Source organism: Vicia villosa, linkage group LG5, assembly GCF_029867415.1.
Source record: "Vicia villosa cultivar HV-30 ecotype Madison, WI linkage group LG5, Vvil1.0, whole genome shotgun sequence".
Classification (NCBI taxonomy): Eukaryota; Viridiplantae; Streptophyta; class Magnoliopsida; order Fabales; family Fabaceae; genus Vicia; species Vicia villosa.
The window spans coordinates 126,968,221-126,989,251 of record NC_081184.1 but is presented as its reverse complement, the minus strand read 5'-3'; the positions used below and the strand labels follow the sequence as shown (position 1 = coordinate 126,989,251).

Below are 21,031 nucleotides of genomic sequence, written 5' to 3'. Positions count from 1 at the left end.
GGAGGATGTCCCATATTTCTTTAGTCGTTTTGTAGTGTGACACTCGCAAGAATTCATCAAGAGCTAATGCAGTAGTGATGATATTCTTGGATTTCAAACCACATTGCACAATCCCTTTATCTTCTTTGGACCAATCCTTCTCAGGTATGATTAATACAACACCATCAACTGTGTGTGTAGGAACAATTGGTCCATCTTCCACATTTTTCTAAATACCACGATCCATTCCATCTATAAAGAATTTAATTTTCTCTTTCCATAACGCATACCCTTATCCATTAAAGGATGGAGGTTTGTTCAGTGAATAGTTTGAAGTCATCCTTCCTCCTGAGACGATTTGACCTTAACGGGAGTTAGGCTCTGATGCCAGTTGCTGAACAAGTGACCTCAAGTACAAGAGGGGGGGGGGGGGGGGTGAATTGTGGTTTTTGAAAAGTGTGGATATTTTTCCCTTTATCGATTAAGATCATGTTAGTAATATTTTTTAGTAGTAAAGGGTAGCAGAAGTAAAATAAATAAAATATAGGCTAAATTACAGTTTTGGTCCCCCTATTTTGGTCAATTCACGAAATCAGTCCCCCTATTTATTTTTTAAACAGTTTTGGTCCCTCATGTCCATTTTTCGTCCAAAAAATATTGATTTTTCAGTTTTTTTGTATTCGTGGGATACTTTCTGAACGAGAGAGAATGTAGAGAGCGTTTTTTGGAGAATGAAAGAGATGAACGGACAAGTTGGGAGAAAAAGACGACGATCAGAGAAGACGATTAAAGGAAGAAAACGTCGTCAATAATTAATATTTCTTATTCCAAGTCAATAAAAGTATGCTACGTATCTAAAAAATAGTACACAACAATATTTTTTGAATAAAAAATGGACATGGGGGACCAAAACTGTTTAAAAAATAAATAGGGGGATTGATTTCATGAGTTGGCCAAAATAGGGGGACTAAAATTGTAATTTAGCCTAAAATATATTGCAGAAAATTAAAGAGAGTAAGGATAGAAAGATTGCACCAGAGAGTTATCCAGGTTTGGCCGAATGTTGGCTTAGTTTTTTCCCCAAAAGTTCTTTTTGAGAATTTTCACTATTGACCTGTGAACTTTTATCAGTTATGCCCGTGAGCCTTAAAACAATTTGACTTTTAAATTTGAACAAGCTTATCCTCAACCTATGAACGACCTTTACCCCAACTTGTTCTAATGAAACTGTTTAGAGATTTATGGCTGATCTCCAAAACCAAAGTTTTTTACCGACTAAGCTTTAATAAACAAATAACAGAGATTTACGGTTAATCTCAAGAACCAAAACTCAATCTCTTAAAGGTATCACACCCTTAAGATTAAAAACAACCAACACGACCACTTACAAAATAATATTCTCATCACAAATAAAATTTCACTCCAAAACATTAAGGCAACCAAAAGTGAAGAAAGAAAATTTCTAGAGATAGAAGGAGATAACTTAGAGATAAGTTCCAAGAAAATATGAAAATGTTGGAAAGTGGCGTGATATCAAGGGAGGAAGTCACCCCTTTATATAGTAGTTGAAATCGCTCAATAAGAAAATAATCCATGGTCCTCATTAACTATTTAATCTATTGATCTAATCGATTAGTTAAAATGAATATGGTCGTTATGATTTTCAAAATGAAAGATTCTAATATAGATTTGCTGCCAATCGTTTAGGAGTTGTAGAAATATCTTGCGGCGTAAGTTTGATCTTTTCTAATCGATTAGACCAATCAATTAAATTAGACAAAATTTTTCCTCTAGTCATTTCTAGAGTTTCTAAGTTATTTGGCACAGTTTCCAAGATATTTTTAAATGTTTTTCTTTTTGAAAAAGATTTTTGTCTGTGTGTGAGTTGCCTTAGTATTTTTAAGCGACTATTTTATTCTTACAATACTTGGTTCACTCAGACAGGCTAACAAGACCTGCGAGCTTCCACATATTTCTTTTTGAGGAGACTTTTAAGACTTCTGTTATGTTGTTATTTGACTTTGAGTTCTTCATGTTTGTTGACAATTGACTTTAAGTACTTCATTTTGTTGACAGTTGACTTTGAGTACTTCATGCTTACAAATGCGTTGTTGTCATCAAAACTTGACTGTAACCTGCAAGCACATAGATCCACAGAAGGGAGTTCTTTTCCACCAAACACTACAAAAGACCATTAAATACTTTATAGGAGTGTGATAGGTAGTATCTTGTCGATGTGGAACTGACAGTCACCTACATGACCACAACCAACAACTTCTTTAAATTTTATTTCTATCTTTGTAGTCAAGAATTTTAATTTATTTGTAATATTTATTTTTCTTTTATTTTTTATTCAAGTATATAAAGTATTACGAATTAAGAAAATAATTTTATAACATATTTCATTTTTTAATTATTAAAGTAAAAGAAAATATTATGTAATTAATTTTGTATTTAAATTATATAAAGTATTACCAATCTAATTAGGGGCCATGTTATAGGAAATAAAACTAAAACAAAACTAGAACAGTGTGTGGGGGTGGGGGGCAATGCATTAAATTTGGTATTGAAGTGACAAAAAAAACTTTTGCAGCTTTAATTGATGTTAATTAATTGTATGCAATCAGAATATGCTGATTGTTCATCTGAATTCTCTAGTCAGAGTCAAATGGTAGTCTAAGCTTAATATATGTTTAGTATTCAGCCTACTCTTCACACTCACCTTTCTATTTATTGTATATATATGCTTCTTCTGTGCTTTCCACCAGAGTGTGTACACATGATCAGTAGTACTATTTGTGTTAAGCTATAGACTATAGTATATGCACTGCACTAGTGGATAGGACTAGATCAGAAACAAACAAAAAAACTTCAATTCATATATTTTCATTACTCCTTCACTCCTTTCTTTAATTATGTGATGTGATACCAAATGTAGGAGGAGAACAAAAATTGAGAGAGAATGAGAAAAGATTAGGAAGAAAAAAAATTGAAGAGTGGCATTTATCATTTAATTTCATAAACTAATACAACTTTTGTAAAAGGATGACAAATTTTAAGTGACATTTTAATATCCCGAATGAAGTGGTGAACAACACAAAAAATAGAATTTTTTTTTGAGGTTATACAATTAAAGTTGACTTTAAGACATATGATTCAATGGAGTGACTGACAAAATCATATTTCAGCAGAAAGTTTATAACTTTTTAATCTTTTAAAGAAAAACATCAATTTAATGTCGTGATTGTGATTCAAATAAAAGATTTATTGATGAATTTAACTAGTTATAGGAGTATATTACATTTGTAGTAGTTAAGTTTCTCATTAATAATATATCACAATTTCTCATCTCACATCCTATCCATGACCTTCTTACGCACCATCGAATTGACCAATTATATTGAATTTGGGTCCATTTTTAAAATTAGAACAGGGCCACTAGTTTGATTGGCCCGACACTAATTATATTGGATTTGGGTCCATTTTTAAAATTAGAACAGGGCCACTAGTTTGATTGGCCCGACACTAATTTAGATGCATCAAATTTATTTGTTGGGGAGTTTATAAAGGCCAATAGCAACAACAAAACTAATGCGCCAAAACTACAAGAGAGATTATACTATATCTCCACTCAAAATCTCAAGACAAACATAGTTATAATGTGAAACTTGACCACTTATATTTGAACATTCTATCATAAAAGTGCGAGTCTCTCAATAACGTAGATCCAACCTCTAGTCTCCCACCAACTAGGACTCTGGTGATACTAACAAATACATAATCAATACTCGTGAGGAGCATTTTTATTTTGTGGGACTTTCCTTTGAAGAATATATTTTTGTGGGAAAAACACTCTTTTCCACCTAAAACCTTAAGGTGATAGGCGAGTGAGTTCTCCCACTTATAAATGCTCAAGTCTCCACTTTCCTATCCAATGTGAGACTATTTCCCCACACTACTCACACTATTTCCCCGTGGATTTGAGTCTGCCTACCATCCCTAACTCCCCCTCAAGTGGAAATTCTTCTTACTTCTATAAACTCTTGTACCGTACGGAACATTTCTTACTCACTAGCTCAGGGAGGATCGAGCGAGGAGCCTTTTTTTTTATAATAGACAAGAAATCAATAAATAGGAGTATAAGAGATACTCTGTCCATTACAACAGAACTATAAAGCACTACTTCCTAAATCAGAAGAGAGGTAAGATGTTTCACTCATGGAAATTACAAAGCACATAAGACTTACAATTCAACCTCATCTACATCAAGGACCTATGAATGATCCCCGACATGCACTCATCAAAATTAAAAACGACTCCATTGAAGAGGACGGACGACATTCCGCAACATCCAAATACACCAAATTGTGGCTAACCAAATTACACCGAGCGTTAATCTAAGAGACTCGTTCTTCACCTTCTGATAATGGAAGAAGAAATCCATAAACTCACCCAAAGACAATACCATATTTAAACCTATCCATTCAAAGACCTTTTTTCAAATTCTGGTTGTGAACTCACAAACCTCAAAAAGATGCAGTTTGGATTAATCTTCCCATAAACAGAAAACGCAACAGGTGTCTCTACAGTCTAGCAAAACCCCCCGTCTAACTTATCCTTACCGAGAAAGAGCCAGTAACCTCCTTCGACCATACAAGCGAGGAACATTTTTATTTTGTGGAACTTTCCTTTGCGCGACACACCTTTATGGGAGAATAGGGGAGTGGGTTCTGGCACTTATAAATGCTCAAATCTCCACTTTCCTATTTAAATATGAGACTATTTCCCCACACTACTCACACTTGTTACATTCTTATGATATATATGACTTCTCTCATTTCTCTTACATATTTAACATTCCACCATTTTATAATCAACATATGTTTAACCCCTCACACTTGAATTCATATATATATATATATATATATATATATATATATATATATATATATATATATATATATATATATATATATATATATATATATATCAACATGATTTGCTGAAATGTTTTTGGTAGTAAAATGTTTAAGCTGGTAAAAAATCAGTAATCCAACTACTATAAATGATTTAACTTGTTATAAATCTACATATATATACTACATATCAATTAATTCAATGAAATAAACTTATTCAAGTTTTTGAGGATAAATGGTCCTTGACATGACATGGGGCAAGGGCAACAGATACTCATGGGACTACAATGTCTAGAATTGGATCCTTTGGGAAATTGTATATATACGTTTAACAAAAAAGCTACTCAACCTAGTTAGATTGTTTGCTACCATATATTCACAAATAAACTATACAAAGACATCTCTTCTCTAGTTCTGTGCAGTCACTATCCTTCTCATTTAAACTCAATTCTTTTTGTCCTCAACTATTGCCTTTCTCTTTTCCTACACGCACAACATTACAGAATAACATTATTAACTTGTCACTAATAAATAAATAAATCATATAACAACCAAACTTGCATGTGGAACACTACTATATATATACCACTGGAAAGGACAAAAGGCTATAAGGAAAAAAAGGAAAAAAAATAAAATATTTATTTAAGGTATAGCTTTTATGTAATTCTTATGCACTTGGAAACCTTATATTATACTATACTTATACATGTTTTTTTTTTTTTTTTTGTGAATTTATATGTGTGAGTTGCCATGGATAAATTATAGAACTATGTTGACTAGTTTGTTAGATGTTAACCTTTTTAAAAATTTTTTAATAATCATTTTTAGGAAACTTTTTATATGCTTGTTAGCATTTATTTAATAAATGAGAAATCTAGAAATTACTTAAATTGAGAAGCTTTTAAGTTTCTCTTAAAAATCATTTTAGATCGATTTTTTAAGTTAAAAAATATTCTTATAAATGGTAAACAAACATAGAATAGTTTTTGATATTTCTAAAAGTATCTAAAAAATAATAATTAAATTATTGAATATCAAAATCATTTTTTGTAAATATATAAAAAATTAAATGAAATTATTTTGTTTAGAATTTTTAAACAAGTTCTAATGTTGTAGTTGGCCAACTTATTTTAGGAATGGTCTGTGTGAACCTTGCTCAATGTATTTTTAGGTTTAGGTATACACATACTCTTTTATTTGGCAAAAAAGATTAATTAATTATTTTTTTGGAAAAAAGATAAATACTAATGTTGTAGCTATGGAAAAGGAAAAGTATGAACAGAATAGAAAAAAAAAACCTTGGGAGTATTGAGAGGAGAGGTTGCAGTGTCTTCCAAAGCTTGATCAACGATATTCTTTCTCTTCTTGAAACTTGAATCCATTTTAACATTTTTATTCAAAGAAAACTCCTTCTCAACATTTTTGTTAGATAATACATTCTTATCAACCAAAGAAGTTGCATCTGAGAGAAGAGAAGAAGAGGTAGATAAAGACACAGAATTAGAACACTTGTGGTTGGTGTTGTTAAGATTATCATCATTGTTGTTGTTGAAGAAGTCATCAAAATATGTAGTCCAACCACTTTCCTCACTGGAATTATTAGTAGGAGCTTTGCTTAAGGAACTCATTGGATTTGAAGGTTTAATATTTATTTTTTGTTTATAAGAAAAAGAAAGAAGGTAAGAGAATATGGATGAACTAAAATTATGTGATTAGTGGAGTTTGGTGGCCAGCTCTAAAGATGCAAACTATCCCAAACAAAGGCATATATAGCTCACCAAAATTCTTTGGTGCATGTGGGACACTTTTTCATTATTATAATATACTCTTTTCTTATATATATATATATATATATATATATATATATATATATATATATATATATATATATATATATATATATATATATATATATATATATATACATATATATATATATATATATATATATATATATATATATATATATATATATATATATATATATATATATATATATATATATATATATATATATATATACATATATATATATACATATATATATATACATATATATATATACATATATATATATACATATATATATATACATATATATATATATATATATATATATATATATATATATATATATATATATATATATATATATATATATATATATATATATATATGGAGCATATCAAGTGAGAGCATTTTTAAATGAGAGATGAGAGAAATAAATATCAACCTTTAGATTCATCAAGAGAGAGAATGTTAATACATTAATGTGACTATTAATTTCTCTCTCTTGATGAATCTAAAGGTTGATATTTATTCCTCTCATCCTCTCATTTAAAAATGCTCTCACTTGATATGCTCCATATATATATATATATATATATATATATATATATATATATATATATATATATATATATATATATATATATATATATATATATATATATATATATATATATATATATATATATATATATATATATATAAGAAAAGAGTATAGTATGAGAAATGAGAACAATGAATCACGACCATTAAATTTTGATTTTGTTGATTTTAATGGACTGGATTGATTTCTCTTTCTATGATCCTTAATACTTATTTTAAATCAACATAGAAAGAGAAATCAATCCAGTCCATTAAAATCAACAAAATTAAAATTTAATGGTCGTGATTCAATGTTCTCATTTCTCATAATAACCAAGTGTTCTCACTTGAGTCGTCCCCTATATATATATATATATATATATATATATATATATATATATATATATATTAATTATGAGAATGTCATTTTTATATGACAAAATAAGAATGAATCTGAACCACATTAATTTTTTAAAATAAATGAGGCATAAATCTATGGCTATTAATAATTAGAAAAATAAAATAAAGATATATATTTGTAATTAAATGATTAATAGATTTGAAGAATTAAATCATTTTATATCATTTATATTAATTAATATTAATACCATAATGATATATATTGGTTTTCTTATACTGAAATACATGTGTGTTTGTATATAGTAAGATGATGCAAGAAGAAAAAGATGATGAAATATATGTATGATGATTTAGGAATCATGGGGGTGGGTCGACATGATGGAAGTTAAAGTTGGGTGAGAAAGGAGGGAGACTTTGACCTTTGTGTATGCCGTCTAAGAGGAATTTTGGCAAAAGCAATTATTAATTAGGAGAATGGTGAAAAATTATCCTTTAAGACATTGGTTAAGAAACAAATTTGTGTAATCATTACTCCCTCCGTTTTTTATTATAAGGCATTTTAGACTTTTCAAACAGATTAAGAAAAATATTAATTGTTGTATGAAAATGAAAAATTATGAAGGTTTTTACAAAATTATCCTTCATTAATGACATGTGGAAGATAAATTTATATAATTGAAAGGAGAGAGAATAATAAATATTTAAGGATATAATAGGAAAAATAGCATTAATTATTCATTGGAATTGTAAAGCGACTTATATTAAAATACAATTTTTTTTCCAAAACGACTTATAATAAAAAACAGAGGGAATACATTTGAAATAGTTTTCGACTTAATATTTATTTTAATGTTTCTAAAATAAGTTTTCTAAGACAAATCTTTTCTCTATTACATTTATTTTAATATCCTTTAAGATTTGCAATAGTTTTCGACTTGTATTATATATATTAAAATAGATTCTCAATATATTTATTATATAAAATCATTTTTGTCACATTAAATTATTTTTATCACATTAGTCATAATTCTACGTGGCATGTTTTAAAATTTACTTTTATTTTTTAAAATTCAAAATTACATAAAATCTCTACTTGAGGTTATGAGTTCGAATCTTGAAAAATGCAAAAAACAATATTTATATTTTTCTTGCAATCTTTAGAGGCCTCACAACTAGTCTCTTAACATTCTTTATGAGATTGTTTTAGGCATTGGACAAGATTTTGTAAAAAATAGGCTTCCAATGTCTTTTTCATGTTCTCAATATATCATCTTTATTAAAAAAACTTACATATTCTCATAAAAACTCATAAAACAATATTTCTATTTCCTTGCAATTATTTTTTAATTAATAAAATTAAAATCAAATAAATTTTACTTAAAATTGTTTTTGTTACATCAAATTATTTTTGTCACATCACTCGTAATCTTACGTGGCATCTTCGAAAATTTATCTTTATTTTTTAAAATTAAAAATCACATAGAGTCTTTACAAAGGTCACGAATTTGAATCCTAAAAAATGCAAAAAAAAAACATATTAACCTAATAAATACTTACATATTTTAATAAGATTTATAAAGTAATATTCATATTTTTCTTGCAGTGATTTTTTAATTATAGGCCTCACAACTACTTCCATAATATTATTTCATGAGATTCTTGTGGACATTAGACAAGATTTTGTAAAAAATAGGCTTGGAATACCTTTTTTTAGATTCTCTTCTTTTTTAGTAGGTTTTGGTATAATTTTCACTTTTTGTGTAACTTTTCTTTTTTCAATATATCATCTTTATTTTAAAAAAAATTACATATTCTCATAAAAATTCATAAAACAATATTTCTATTTTCCTTGTAGTTATTTTTTAATTAATAAAATTAAAATAAAAGAAGTTTTACATAATTTTTCCATATAATATATTTAAAATAATTTTAGTTTTTTTTTATAAAAATATTATACTACTCTTTCATCATATAATTTTCAATAAATAATATTCTTATCACAAACCAATTGTTAGTTTTAACATTTGATATTAAAATCACTTTGCAAAAACTCAAATACAACATAAGATATACAGTTTTTTTATACAATTTTTACCCTAAATCTTCTTCTGTATTTGTTTTTTGGTTTGTTTTATTTTACTGTGTATGTGAGATCTTAGTTATTTTGATACTGATAGTGTGTATCAATGTTATTATGTGTTTATTACATTCTTACGAAAGTATTCCCTACTAAATTAAGTTGATAAAATGGACAGTTGTCTTTCATTTTTTATGTTGAGAATCACAACAATCCCTTTTCCTACATTTTTCAATATATTTATGTTTTTAAAAACAATCTATAATATAAGAAAAGTAATGGTTCTGGAAAACTCAATTTTAACCTTGCTTATATTTTTGCCAAATCACAAATTTGAGGGTAATTTGTGTCTAAACTAACCAATTCTTAACCAAATGTGAGGTTTGGTTACAACTCAAACACAATTTACCTTATAACAATTTTAATATTATTTATTTTAGTAACTAATGGTTGGATGTCAAACAAAAATCTAAAGACAATGCATAAAGTTGTCCTTACTGTGTTCACAAGTCAGAACTTTCAAATAAATGAAATGGTTCCCAATGCATTGTCATGTCACTCATTTCTCTAAAATCTGTCTTCATCCCTCTGTCTTCTCTTTCATCTCATATTCATCTATGTCTTCTCTTTCATCTAATTTTCATCTCCGTCTTTTCTTTCATCTCATCTCAGGCTTGGTTTCATCTCATCTTTGACATGGCTAGAACCTAATTCATCCTTCTAATGAGTTTGTTAATATTCAAATCTATCACAAATGGGTTGTTGTCAACAAGAACAAGGAACGCTTCGAGATGGTTATTGTTGATAAATATGTAAGCATATTTCTTAACTTTCATCATTTTTGCTCTGTGTTGTTTAAATGGATTTTTTTCCCGCATCTCATCTTCATCGTTGTGTTGGATCTGCTTTCCACAATTGCAATGAAATTTTGTGTTCATGAAATGAAATATTTTTCAAGAATAAACCTATGTGTTGTTAAAATCAACTTTATGTTGTTATTTCTTATCAATACGAGTTTTGTGTTCAATCTGGTTTGCAGTTTTTCAATGTAGGTTTGTGTTGATGAAATAAAAACTTTTTTTCAAAATGGACCTCTGTGATGTTTCAAAGGAACTTTCTGTTGTTTCTTCTGGTTTTTTCTCTGTTTCATTTTCTGAGCACACTAATGTTGTTAAAGTTCTGCATTTTATGAAAAATAACAATTTCCTGCTCATTGATCTATGTCTTTTTATGTTCTTTTTGTGCAGATTTTTACAAGCGTTTTTTATGTGTAGATTTTAGAGTTTCATACTCAGATTCAATTTTAGAGTGATATGTTTGTCTCAATGATAATTCAAACTGCAGGTAATGTTAAGTTTGTTAATGTCTGTCCTATTTATTATTTTTGAATAATAATGCATCTCACCTGTTTGATTAGTATATGTTTTTCATTTTAATGGATTCCACAAATACCTGATATTGGTAGTTATTGAGTGATTTTTATGGTTTTTTATTTTTATGATTTTCTCGATCTTGTGACTGTTTCATGTGATTACGCTTGCTATATAATATATTTAACAAAAGTGTGATACTATTAAATAAATATCACTACTTAACACAGTTAGCATAATACTAAGTTGAATCATTGTACTTAAATTTATCAATTATGATATGCAAATAACTCATGGCTTAGTGGACAGAGTAATGGAAAAGAAAGGGATTACCTTTGTTTCATCGGGTGATATATCAGGGTAGTATATTGAGCGGTCATATGTATGTATATAATGATGGTACAACATGCTCTTTCTGATTTTTATTTTCCTCTTTTATAGAAACCACTTTATTCCAATTCGAACTTCGAGTTTTATGAACTCAATGTTTAGTGAATGAGTTGGAGTATATATTTGTATATTCTTTTGAAAGTGGTAATTGCAACTTACATATTTGTGAACAGGTTGAAAATGGTTTCAAGGGCAACTGTTTTCCGGTGATAATAGTCAATGCATCTATTTGTAAGGAATTGAAACCGCTTGAGTCTGAATTTGATGAGGAGGAAAAAATATTGATGCCATTTTGGAGGAGCACGAATATCATTTTGGGAGGCCCAAGTCAAGGGCATGGCTTTGCACTTTCTAAATGAGCTAGGCTGGCTGCTTCAAAGGGAAAGGTTGTCGAATGTGCTCGAGGTTCCAGATTATACCTAACCAGCCGAATTATTTAAATAAATTTAAATAATATGATAATATACTTTGTTATCATAAGTTTTTTTTTAATGTTTTAATAATCTTCTATTTTATTGAGTCCTTATTTCTCTGGTGTATAGATTGGGCTGAAGTGCTGGAAGACCCTTGTGGATGAAAATGGGCAGACTCCACATGCATACGCTGCAATGAGAAATAATCAGTCTTACAACATATTGGTTGCCCAAAAACTTTCTGACAAAGAAGTGAAGTTGCAGTTAAAATCGATGAGATAGAGCACCAATCACTAGGAAAGTCAGATTTCTTCCATCATATTATTGCACTCTTAACTTTCAATTTCACCATGTTTATTGGATTATATTAAGTTTCCATTAAAAAAATCTGACATTTTGATTGGATATAATTGCTTCATAGGTAACAAGATTTCCACCCAAACTGGCATAGGAATGTGGTAACACTCATCTTCACTTAAAAATGTCTGACATAAACATATATCTGTCATTAAAAGTATATCATTTGGAAGGTATCAAATATTTATGGTGCTATTTATTTGCAGTCTCAGTTTTGACCTCTTTGATGAAATGTTTGAAGAAGATAACACTCCTAATATGATTATACTAACTTTTTAGATTTATAAAAAATATTATTCTCTTCTCTAACTATGTAATTCTGTTTGAAAGGTGGCAATACTCTTGAGGTCGAAGAAGAAAAATGCAAAATTATAATTGAGAAAACAGTTTTTGATCATATCCACTGTCAGGACAGACTTCAGTCACATCTCTTCAGTTTATCTGTTTTAAAGAGCAAAACAGTTTTGAATTGTTCAATTTGTGGGCATCATAACCTGAAGTTCAATAGGTTAGGCACCACACCAGAGATAAAAAAGAGAAGTAGATAGAATAAGTTTATTGAAATTGAAAGATGCAGAAAATGTTTGTTGATATGTGAGGTAAAACAGACACATGATGAAGTTAATTTGGATCTTTTGATATTTCATCAATCAATAGATGCTTGATAAAGGCAGGGACCAAATATACTTTTGAAATTTGCGCTCTAAAATTAATCTGTGCGCTACATTTTGAAATTGACATGTACCAAAATTTATCTGTGCGCTAAATTTAACCTTTTGTGTGGGTGGATTACATATTTTTCTGAACTGCAGGGTTCTCAATTCTTTATCTTGCAGTAACCGTTCATTTTTGTCCGTGCAGTGCATTGTTTGCCTTAAATGGTTTTTCATTTTCTTTAGATATTTTACAAATCAGTAGTATTTAATGTGAGAATTTTCTTTACAATCTTATTACAAAGAAGTTGAGAATGAAGAGGAGCCATCTAAGAAAGCCTACCCCTCAAATCAATATTATTTAATGTAATTTATAATTGATTATAATGGAGCAACCAATTGATTGATTTAATATCAATAAAAAAAATGTACATTGACTAAAAATAGAAAATAATAAATTAAGTTTAAGAGAAACAAAAACAAAAATATAATTACTAATAAATATTAAATTTATGATACTATTATATGGTATTGTTTATAATGTGGACTCATTATTACAATATTAAAAAAGTTTATTACTCTTTATGAATTTTGTTATCTATTATTTTTAATATCATTCACTTATATCATTTTCACATTATAATTACAAATCTTATTACATAATACAAAATTTAAAATTTATATTTATAGTAAGATTTTTGGTTTAATTTTTACAATTTCATACATAAAGCCATGATTACAATATTTTTGTAAACGATATTTAAACAAAATAATATTTGTATAGCAGGAAAATTTATTATTGATCTAAATATTTTTATATACGAAAAATGAAATTTATGATTTAAATATTTTTGATGAAAAAATGATACACGGAAAAAAATTAATTATTGATCTAAATATTTTTATATACGAACATTTACTATTAATCCAAATATTTTTGTAAACATTACTTAAACAAAAATAATATTAATATACGGAAAAAATATTATTATTGATCTAAATATTTTGAGATACGAAAAAATGGAATTTATGATCTAAATATTTTTGATTTAAAAATGGTATACAAGAAAAAAAAACTATTATTTATCTAAATATTTTTATATACGAACATTTACTATTAACCCAAATATTTTTTGTAAACACTACTTAAACAAAATTAATATTAGTATACGGGAAAAATATTATTATTGATCTAAATATTTTTATATACGAAAAATGATATTTATGATCTAAATATTTCGTACTAAATATTCCGGATTTTAAAATAGGGGGACCAAAATTCAAAAAAAATGACAACAGGGAGACCAAAATTGCAATTAAGCCAAAAATATATTATTGATCTAAATATACGAAAATTTATTATTGACCCAAATATTTTTGTAAACGATACCTAAACAAAAATAATATTTGTATACAGAGAATAATCTATTATTGATCTAGATATTTTTATATATGAAAAAATCTATTATTGATCTAAATATTTTTATATACGAAAAATCTATTATTAATCTAAATATTTGTATATACAAAAAAATGTATTATTGCTCTTAATATATATATATATATATATATATATATATTTTAAATCTTTTATTTAAAATAAATATATTATATAAATAAATGCGCGTACCAGACCAGAACCCGTGCGTACGCACGGGTTTGTTACTAGTTTTAGATAGAAAAAATACAATATAATACATATATATCATTTTTTTTATATATCAATAACATACTCGAAATTCAACTCACTACAACATTTAATTCTTATTATAAGAAGTGTTTTGAAAGATATGGATTTAAAACTCATTTTGAACTAAAAATTCTAATAACACAAGAATCACTCTAACTAAACATACTTAGTTAATTGAGTATATTTGAGTATATTTTCTAAATTCACCACTTCTTAAAAGATAAAATCACGTATTGAGTTTCTATTTGAGGTCACAAGTTCAAATTCCAACAAATACAAAAATATATTATTTCAAATATTATTTTTTTTCACATTAGAATAATAAAATTTAGTAGCCATATATCATCTATATAAAACAAATTTATTTTTTTTAGAGACAATTTTATTCTACACCAATAAAGTCATATCTAAAATATCATTTTAATTATTTCAATTGCATAAAATATGAAAAATAGATTAAGGACATCCGCGCAACACGCAGATCATATTCTAATTAATATCTATTTCAATGTTTCTAAAATAAGTTGTATTTCTAAGACAAATATTTTCTCTATTACCTTATTATATGTTATTAGAATATTTATTTTTTTTTGAAAATAATTATTAGAATATTTATTAAATCCATATAAATCATGACTTTTATAAGAGTACAAGGCTACTCAAACTTAATACAAAGTCATTAGCTATCTCTTATAATGCAAGAAACATGACTAGTGGTCCAATCTGACAAATTACATTCACATTTTTTTCTCTATATTTAGATACAAACCATGCCTAAAAGACTAATTTGATATTTTCAAAAATATCCTTCACTCCATTAGTACTTGAACAAAATCTCATTTCTTTTAAGTCAAATTGAACAACAAATTGGCAACTAAGAGATCCACCTCATATTCTTTTTTATTCTACTCTTCAACTAATTATAAAATAGTCTTAAATTTTCGACAATCAAATCCGCCTCATCCAAATTTGGAATGCAAATGGACAAGACAGAAAAAGATAAGTAGCAGTTTTTTCTTCTCTAGAACATATAGAGAAAAATATATTGTGATTTTCGCTAATGTCGCATCTTCTTGATAATTTGCCTCTTGTATAGAGCTTACTGAGTAATACTCTCCAACCAAACATTTGAATTTTAGTTGGAACATTCAATTTCCATCCTATTCAACACTCATAGTGTGTTGTTGTCCACATTGGTACATGTATTAAAAAGCTCAGACAGTCGCAAATAACATGCCTTTACAAAAAATTTGAGTTTATGATGCCACCAAACAAAGTTGTCTTCAATCTTCTATTTTGGTTCTACATCCTGCAGAATGCATAACACATCCTCCATTTGATTTCCACACTCTTTTGTTCATAGGTTTTCAACTATACCAATATTCAAGACGCATGAATTTTCAAACCAATACCCCATATCTGCCACTTTAACATCAATATGGTTTGAGCGGAAAAACAATTATGGAAATAGGCTACATAATGGTTCATTCCCTATCCATTTATGCTTTCAGAAATCAATGTTTGTTCATTACCTAGCTTGCAAACAATGTTATTTGAAAACCATTCCTGCCCCTCTAAATGTGTTAAACATGTTGACCTTAAGTTCCTCCACCACAAGGAATCCCTCATACTATTACCAAGGTTATTTCCATCAAGTATTTTTGCTTTGATGACACCATATTTGTAGGATAAAAGTCAAGCCCAAATAGCACTATGATCATTGAGTATTCTCTATTTCCACTTGCTCAATAGTGCAAGGCTAAACAATTCATTATGTTTGACTCCAAGTCCTTCTTATTTATTAGACTTACAAACTTTCACTACTAGAAATTTGGCCTACGGCCACGCTAAAATTGTCCACAGCTTAGAAACTGTGGCCACATATATGATTTAGCCATGATTATCAAAGCGTAGACGTATGTTATAGAAATATTGAATCCGGAGTGTAAAACTGTGGCCTGTATAACGGTAGATATTTTAAGCCGCAACTAAGAAACCGAGGCCTATAATTTTCAGTTCAAACTGTGGCCAAAACCCCAAAAAAAACCCCTCCAAAAGTTCCCTCCTTTTTTTTTTAGTTTCCCTCTATATCTTTTAATATTTTCTTTTCTATTTTTTTTAATTAAAAAAAAGAAAAAAATGAAGGACACGAACAAAAACTCCATCTCCCAAAGCCATATGAACAAAAAACACGCACACTCTGAAAACTCCATCTCCCAAAACTATCTCGCTTCGCCGCTCCACCGCTCCGCCGCTGCTGCCACCTCCATCGCTTACAGGTTAGTTTCTTCATCTTCATCTCTGCTTTCATCTCTGCTTCACCTTCATCTCACGAACCCTAACCCTCTTCATCTCACGAACCCTAACCCTCTTCATCTCACGAATCCTAACTCTCTTCATCTCACGAACCCTAACTCTCTTCATGTCACGATTCTCTGTTCGTGTTCCTCATCTTCTCTATCGTCTCCTCTGATTTTGTTTGGACCTAATATATATTTTGTTTTGCAGTTGAGGTACCAAAGCTTCTGGAGGCTTCCTCTATTCATCTGGGTACGATTCTCTTCTCTGTTCGTGTTCCTCATCTTCCCTCGTCTCCTTTGATTTTTTGACCTAATATATATTTTGTTTTGCATGTGAGGTACCAAAGCTTCTGGAGGCTAATACGGTAGGGTTTCTTTTTGACCTAATCTATGTTTAAACAAATTCTACTACTGATGTTTGGATAGTGTGATTTGATGCATGTTTTGTTTTGACCTAATCTACTGAGGGCTTCATTTTGACCTAATCTCTGCATTGTTATATCTGTTGTTGTTATTTATGTTAGATTTTGTTATGGTGATTTGAAACTGAGAGAGGCACTGAGTTTATGTTAGATTTTGTTATGGTGATTTAGGTTAGATTTTGTTAGGGTTGAAAACTGATCTGGATTTTAGGTTGAGAAAGTATGTTAGATTCAAGTTATAACTGATATTTCCGTTATTTGACTGTTAGTATTGTTAAATCTAAAATTGATTTTCTGTTTGGGACGAAATCAGAATGCTAGTTATGCTTAATATCATGAATTGAATTGAATTTCTTGTGATTATTAGAAGAAATTCTTGTTATTATGATATGTGTATGTGTATGATAATTTATGAATTTTACTCTGAAACTCTATTATGCTGCAATATACTATAGATTATTCATTTGAAGGAAGTTTGTAATTATGTATTTTTTGTTTGTTTGTTTAGGGGAGGAATATTCTTGAAACAGATCATCCAGAAGGTCCTTTTGGCACTAAGGTCAGTGTTCTAACTTGTTTCTGAGCTCACTTAGATTTGTGTTTGCTGCTGCTTTCCTCTGTGTTGGATTAGATCTTGCTAGAGTTGATTTTGACATGTACTTTGTAGCGGAATGATTTGTGTTTGATGACCTTTAAGTAGAAAAGTGATTTTTTGGCAAAACTAATCTTGCTAGAATGATATAACTGATTCTTGGCTTGGGATTTGGGACTAACTAGTAACTACTTTCAATCCACAATACATATATAACTTTAGGATTCAATGTTAAAACTGATTGTATGTTTTAGTGACTTGATTTGATGAACTGATGTGCCACTACTATTGTGGCTGCTGTTCATGCTACTACTTAGTAGTTTGTTTCTTAAATTTTCTTGCATCAACTTATATTGGGTCCTATTAATGTTTGTGCATCTCGTAAGGAAGTGTTGCTTATGTTGTAATTAGTTGTTGTTTTTATTTGGCGTAGAATAATTCAATTATTGAAATGTCTACTTTAAGTTTCGGTATCTGATATATATATATATATATAGTCTGTGCTATTGTATGTACACTTCTTGCTCTTAAGTAGCCATTCAGTTTACATACTTTAAGTTTCTATCAGTATGTAAACTAAAAATCATGAAGCTGTGGAAGTTTCTTATGCATATTTAGTAAATGTAGCAGAAAGAGAAAGAAAATATTATAAAAAACATGAAATCCTCCTTCTGGTATTTGTGTGTAACTGCTACTGAAGGTTACTTAAAAGGCAGCATTTGTTTGTTTCAAACACAGGAAAAAAGGCCTCCTGCCACGCCCAGAAAACCGAGGCTATATGCAAAATAACCGTGGCGTAACGCTTACGCCACGGTTTGGCCACGGAAATCCAACTGTGGAGTATACGGCCGTGGCCTAAAGAAAACATATTGGAAGGTGCGAATTTAAAATTTTGGCATGACACGCAAAAAAGTGTGGGTAAAGCGAGCATGTACTGCAGATCGGGCTTGTTTTGCTACCCTTTAATTTAATGGAATTAAATACATGCTAAATAATTAGATTTCGTGATTTAAATTTGAAATAATAGATAGAGTGGGAAAGATTGCATTCCATCGCATTTTATTCAACCATTCTTATTTTCATTTCATCCAATTTTTCATGTATGATTTCATTCAACCCTTTTGATTTTCATTCCATCCAAGTGTATGATTTCATTCAACCCTTTTGATTTTCATTCCATTCAATTTACAATGTAGGGAGGAAAATGAAATTTTATTAATAAAATACTCAAATAATGAAGTGGTATGGTATCTTTATTTTATTATAGTTAATTTCACTCCATTTCTTTATGTTTTATTCGGCTCTGCTCATTTCAAGCTGATTAATCCAAATAATGTCTAAGTGTTTGGTTTTTTATTAGGATAAATAATTAGTGAGTTCTTCTTTTTAGATATTTTTTATAAATAACTTATCAACAAGATTTATGAGATAATGGGTGAGCCAAACTCTATCAATCATGGGTTTGTCATTGGTGTCCCTGTTTGAGTAAGTGAATGTGCAAACGTGTCTTTTTGACTACGGAAATATTTAGTTTATGGGACATATGCTTGGGTGATAAGTCGGATGTTTGGATATTGCACTCTCAGGGCCAAAATATTACAATTTGATCCAACTAACCTAATTAATTTTCTTCCCGTCTTCACCTCCTCCTTATAGGATTGCTCACTATATTTTGAAAACATATTGGATTACTATCTTTGGCGTTTTATAAAATAATTCTCCATAAAATTTTCCATGATCCTTAACCCACTATAATAGTATCATCAACAAATTGTAATATTTTGAATTTGATATCCTTAAAAACTATAATGCTTGAAGTTCTCCCAATTGGAATGCATTGTGAACTGATCTGGCCAAGCCCTCAAGATGGAATAGATGTTAATCATTTCTAGCTTGCTCTGAAGATTGTTGAAAGGCCCAACATGCAGAGATTTAGTCAAGATGTCTGCCACTTGATCTTTTGAAGCAATAGGTAGTAAATGTAGAATTCCTGTCTGTACTTTGTCTCTCACAACATGATAATCAATCTCAATGTGTTTTGTCCTTTCATGGAACACATGGTTAGCTGCAATATGCATGGTAGATTTGTTGTCACAGTAGATCACAAAGGGTGTTGAATGTTCAACTTGGAAATCCTGCAACAGATATAGGATCTATTGCCCTTCACATGTAGCTTGGGCCAATGCCCGATCCTCTGCCTCTAAAAAGGATCTGGATACAATTGTTTGTTTCTTACTTTTTCAACTAATCAAAGAGTCTCCAAGAAGGAAGCATATGCTAGTTGTGGATCTCCTAGTGTCAGGGCATGCTCCCCAATCAGAATCTGAAAAGCCTTTGAGTTTCAGACTTGATGATGAACTGAAGAATATGTCATTCCCAGGATTCCCTTTAAGATACTTTAATACATGGATTCTAACCATCATGTGTTCATCAGTAGGGTTGCTCAGAAATTGACTAAGCTTGCTTACTGAGTAAGAAATCTCAAGTCTGGAATGTGTGAGATACAAAAATATTCCAATTAATCTTTTGTATTCAGTGGGATCAGATATTGGTTTACCAGATCCTTGGTGTAATTGGAGATGAGGCTGCATAGGAGTACTGCTAGGCTTTGTTCTAGTTAAGCCTGTATCTTGTAGTAAATCCAGTGTGTATTTTCTCTGACAAAGATTAATAACTGCTTTAGATCTACTTACTTCAAAGCCAAGATAGTATTTCAGAACACCTAAATCCTTGATACTTAATTTGTTGTGTAAGAGGGTCTTAATGTTGGTAATTTCATCAACATCAGTCCCCCATAAGACCAAATCATGCACATAAACAAGGACAATTGTGAACTTGTAGGCAGAAGATTTAGTATACAAGGAATAGTCAGATTTGGATTTTTTGTAGCCAGAAAGAAGAAGTGTCTCTGTGAGCTTGGTGCTCCATTGTCTGTTGGTCTGTTTCAAACCATAGAGTGAATTTTGGAGCTTGCAGATTAAGTTTGAGTGAGGTAAAGTCAGACCAGGAGGAGGTTGCATGTATACTTCTTCTTTAAGATCACCATGCAGGAATGTTGTGTTAACATCCATTTGAAAAAGGGGCCAATAATTAGCGGCAGCAAGAGCCATGAACACTCTTATTGTGGTCATTTTAATCACAT

General features: G+C 29.4%; 1 protein-coding gene, 1 long non-coding RNA gene and 1 other non-coding gene across 5 annotated transcripts; 2 read left to right on the top strand and 1 right to left on the bottom strand.

The window, feature by feature from the left end:
* Positions 1–5,006: 5,006 nt before the first annotated feature.
* On the bottom strand, positions 5,007–6,617 carry LOC131607284 (vascular-related unknown protein 1-like). Its single transcript, XM_058879297.1, has 2 exons — positions 6,194–6,617; positions 5,007–5,378 (listed from the first exon to the last, which is right to left on the bottom strand). Exons 1-2 carry the CDS (start codon positions 6,521–6,523, stop codon positions 5,340–5,342), a joined length of 369 nt encoding a protein of 122 aa, XP_058735280.1. The 5' UTR covers positions 6,524–6,617; the 3' UTR covers positions 5,007–5,339.
* A 3,172-nt stretch (positions 6,618–9,789) lies between these two features.
* LOC131608517 (small nucleolar RNA snoR135) lies at positions 9,790–9,932 on the top strand. Its single transcript, XR_009285772.1, has one exon. It is a non-coding gene; the product is annotated as a small nucleolar RNA snoR135 (small nucleolar RNA).
* Positions 9,933–10,290: 358 nt separating this feature from the next.
* LOC131607283 (uncharacterized) lies at positions 10,291–12,929 on the top strand. 3 transcript variants are annotated; one of them, XR_009285242.1, is made up of 5 exons: positions 10,291–10,514; positions 10,950–11,046; positions 11,636–11,867; positions 12,005–12,405; positions 12,563–12,929. It is a non-coding gene; the product is annotated as an uncharacterized LOC131607283 (long non-coding RNA). The 3 variants fall into 3 exon arrangements; XR_009285243.1 differs by having other exon boundaries at positions 10,977–11,046; positions 12,005–12,929; XR_009285241.1 differs by having other exon boundaries at positions 12,005–12,929.
* Positions 12,930–21,031: the final 8,102 nt, after the last annotated feature.

Bases quoted from the DNA above. Each gene is read 5' to 3' on its own strand.
- LOC131607284 (XM_058879297.1), bottom strand. From the start codon at position 6,523: ATGAGTTCCTTAAGCAAAGCTCCTACTAATAATTCCAGTGAGGAAAGT. The intron at 5,379-6,193 runs GTTTTTTTTTTC...TTGTGCGTGTAG, and splicing joins CTCCTCTCAATACTCCCAAG to GAAAAGAGAAAGGCAATAGT.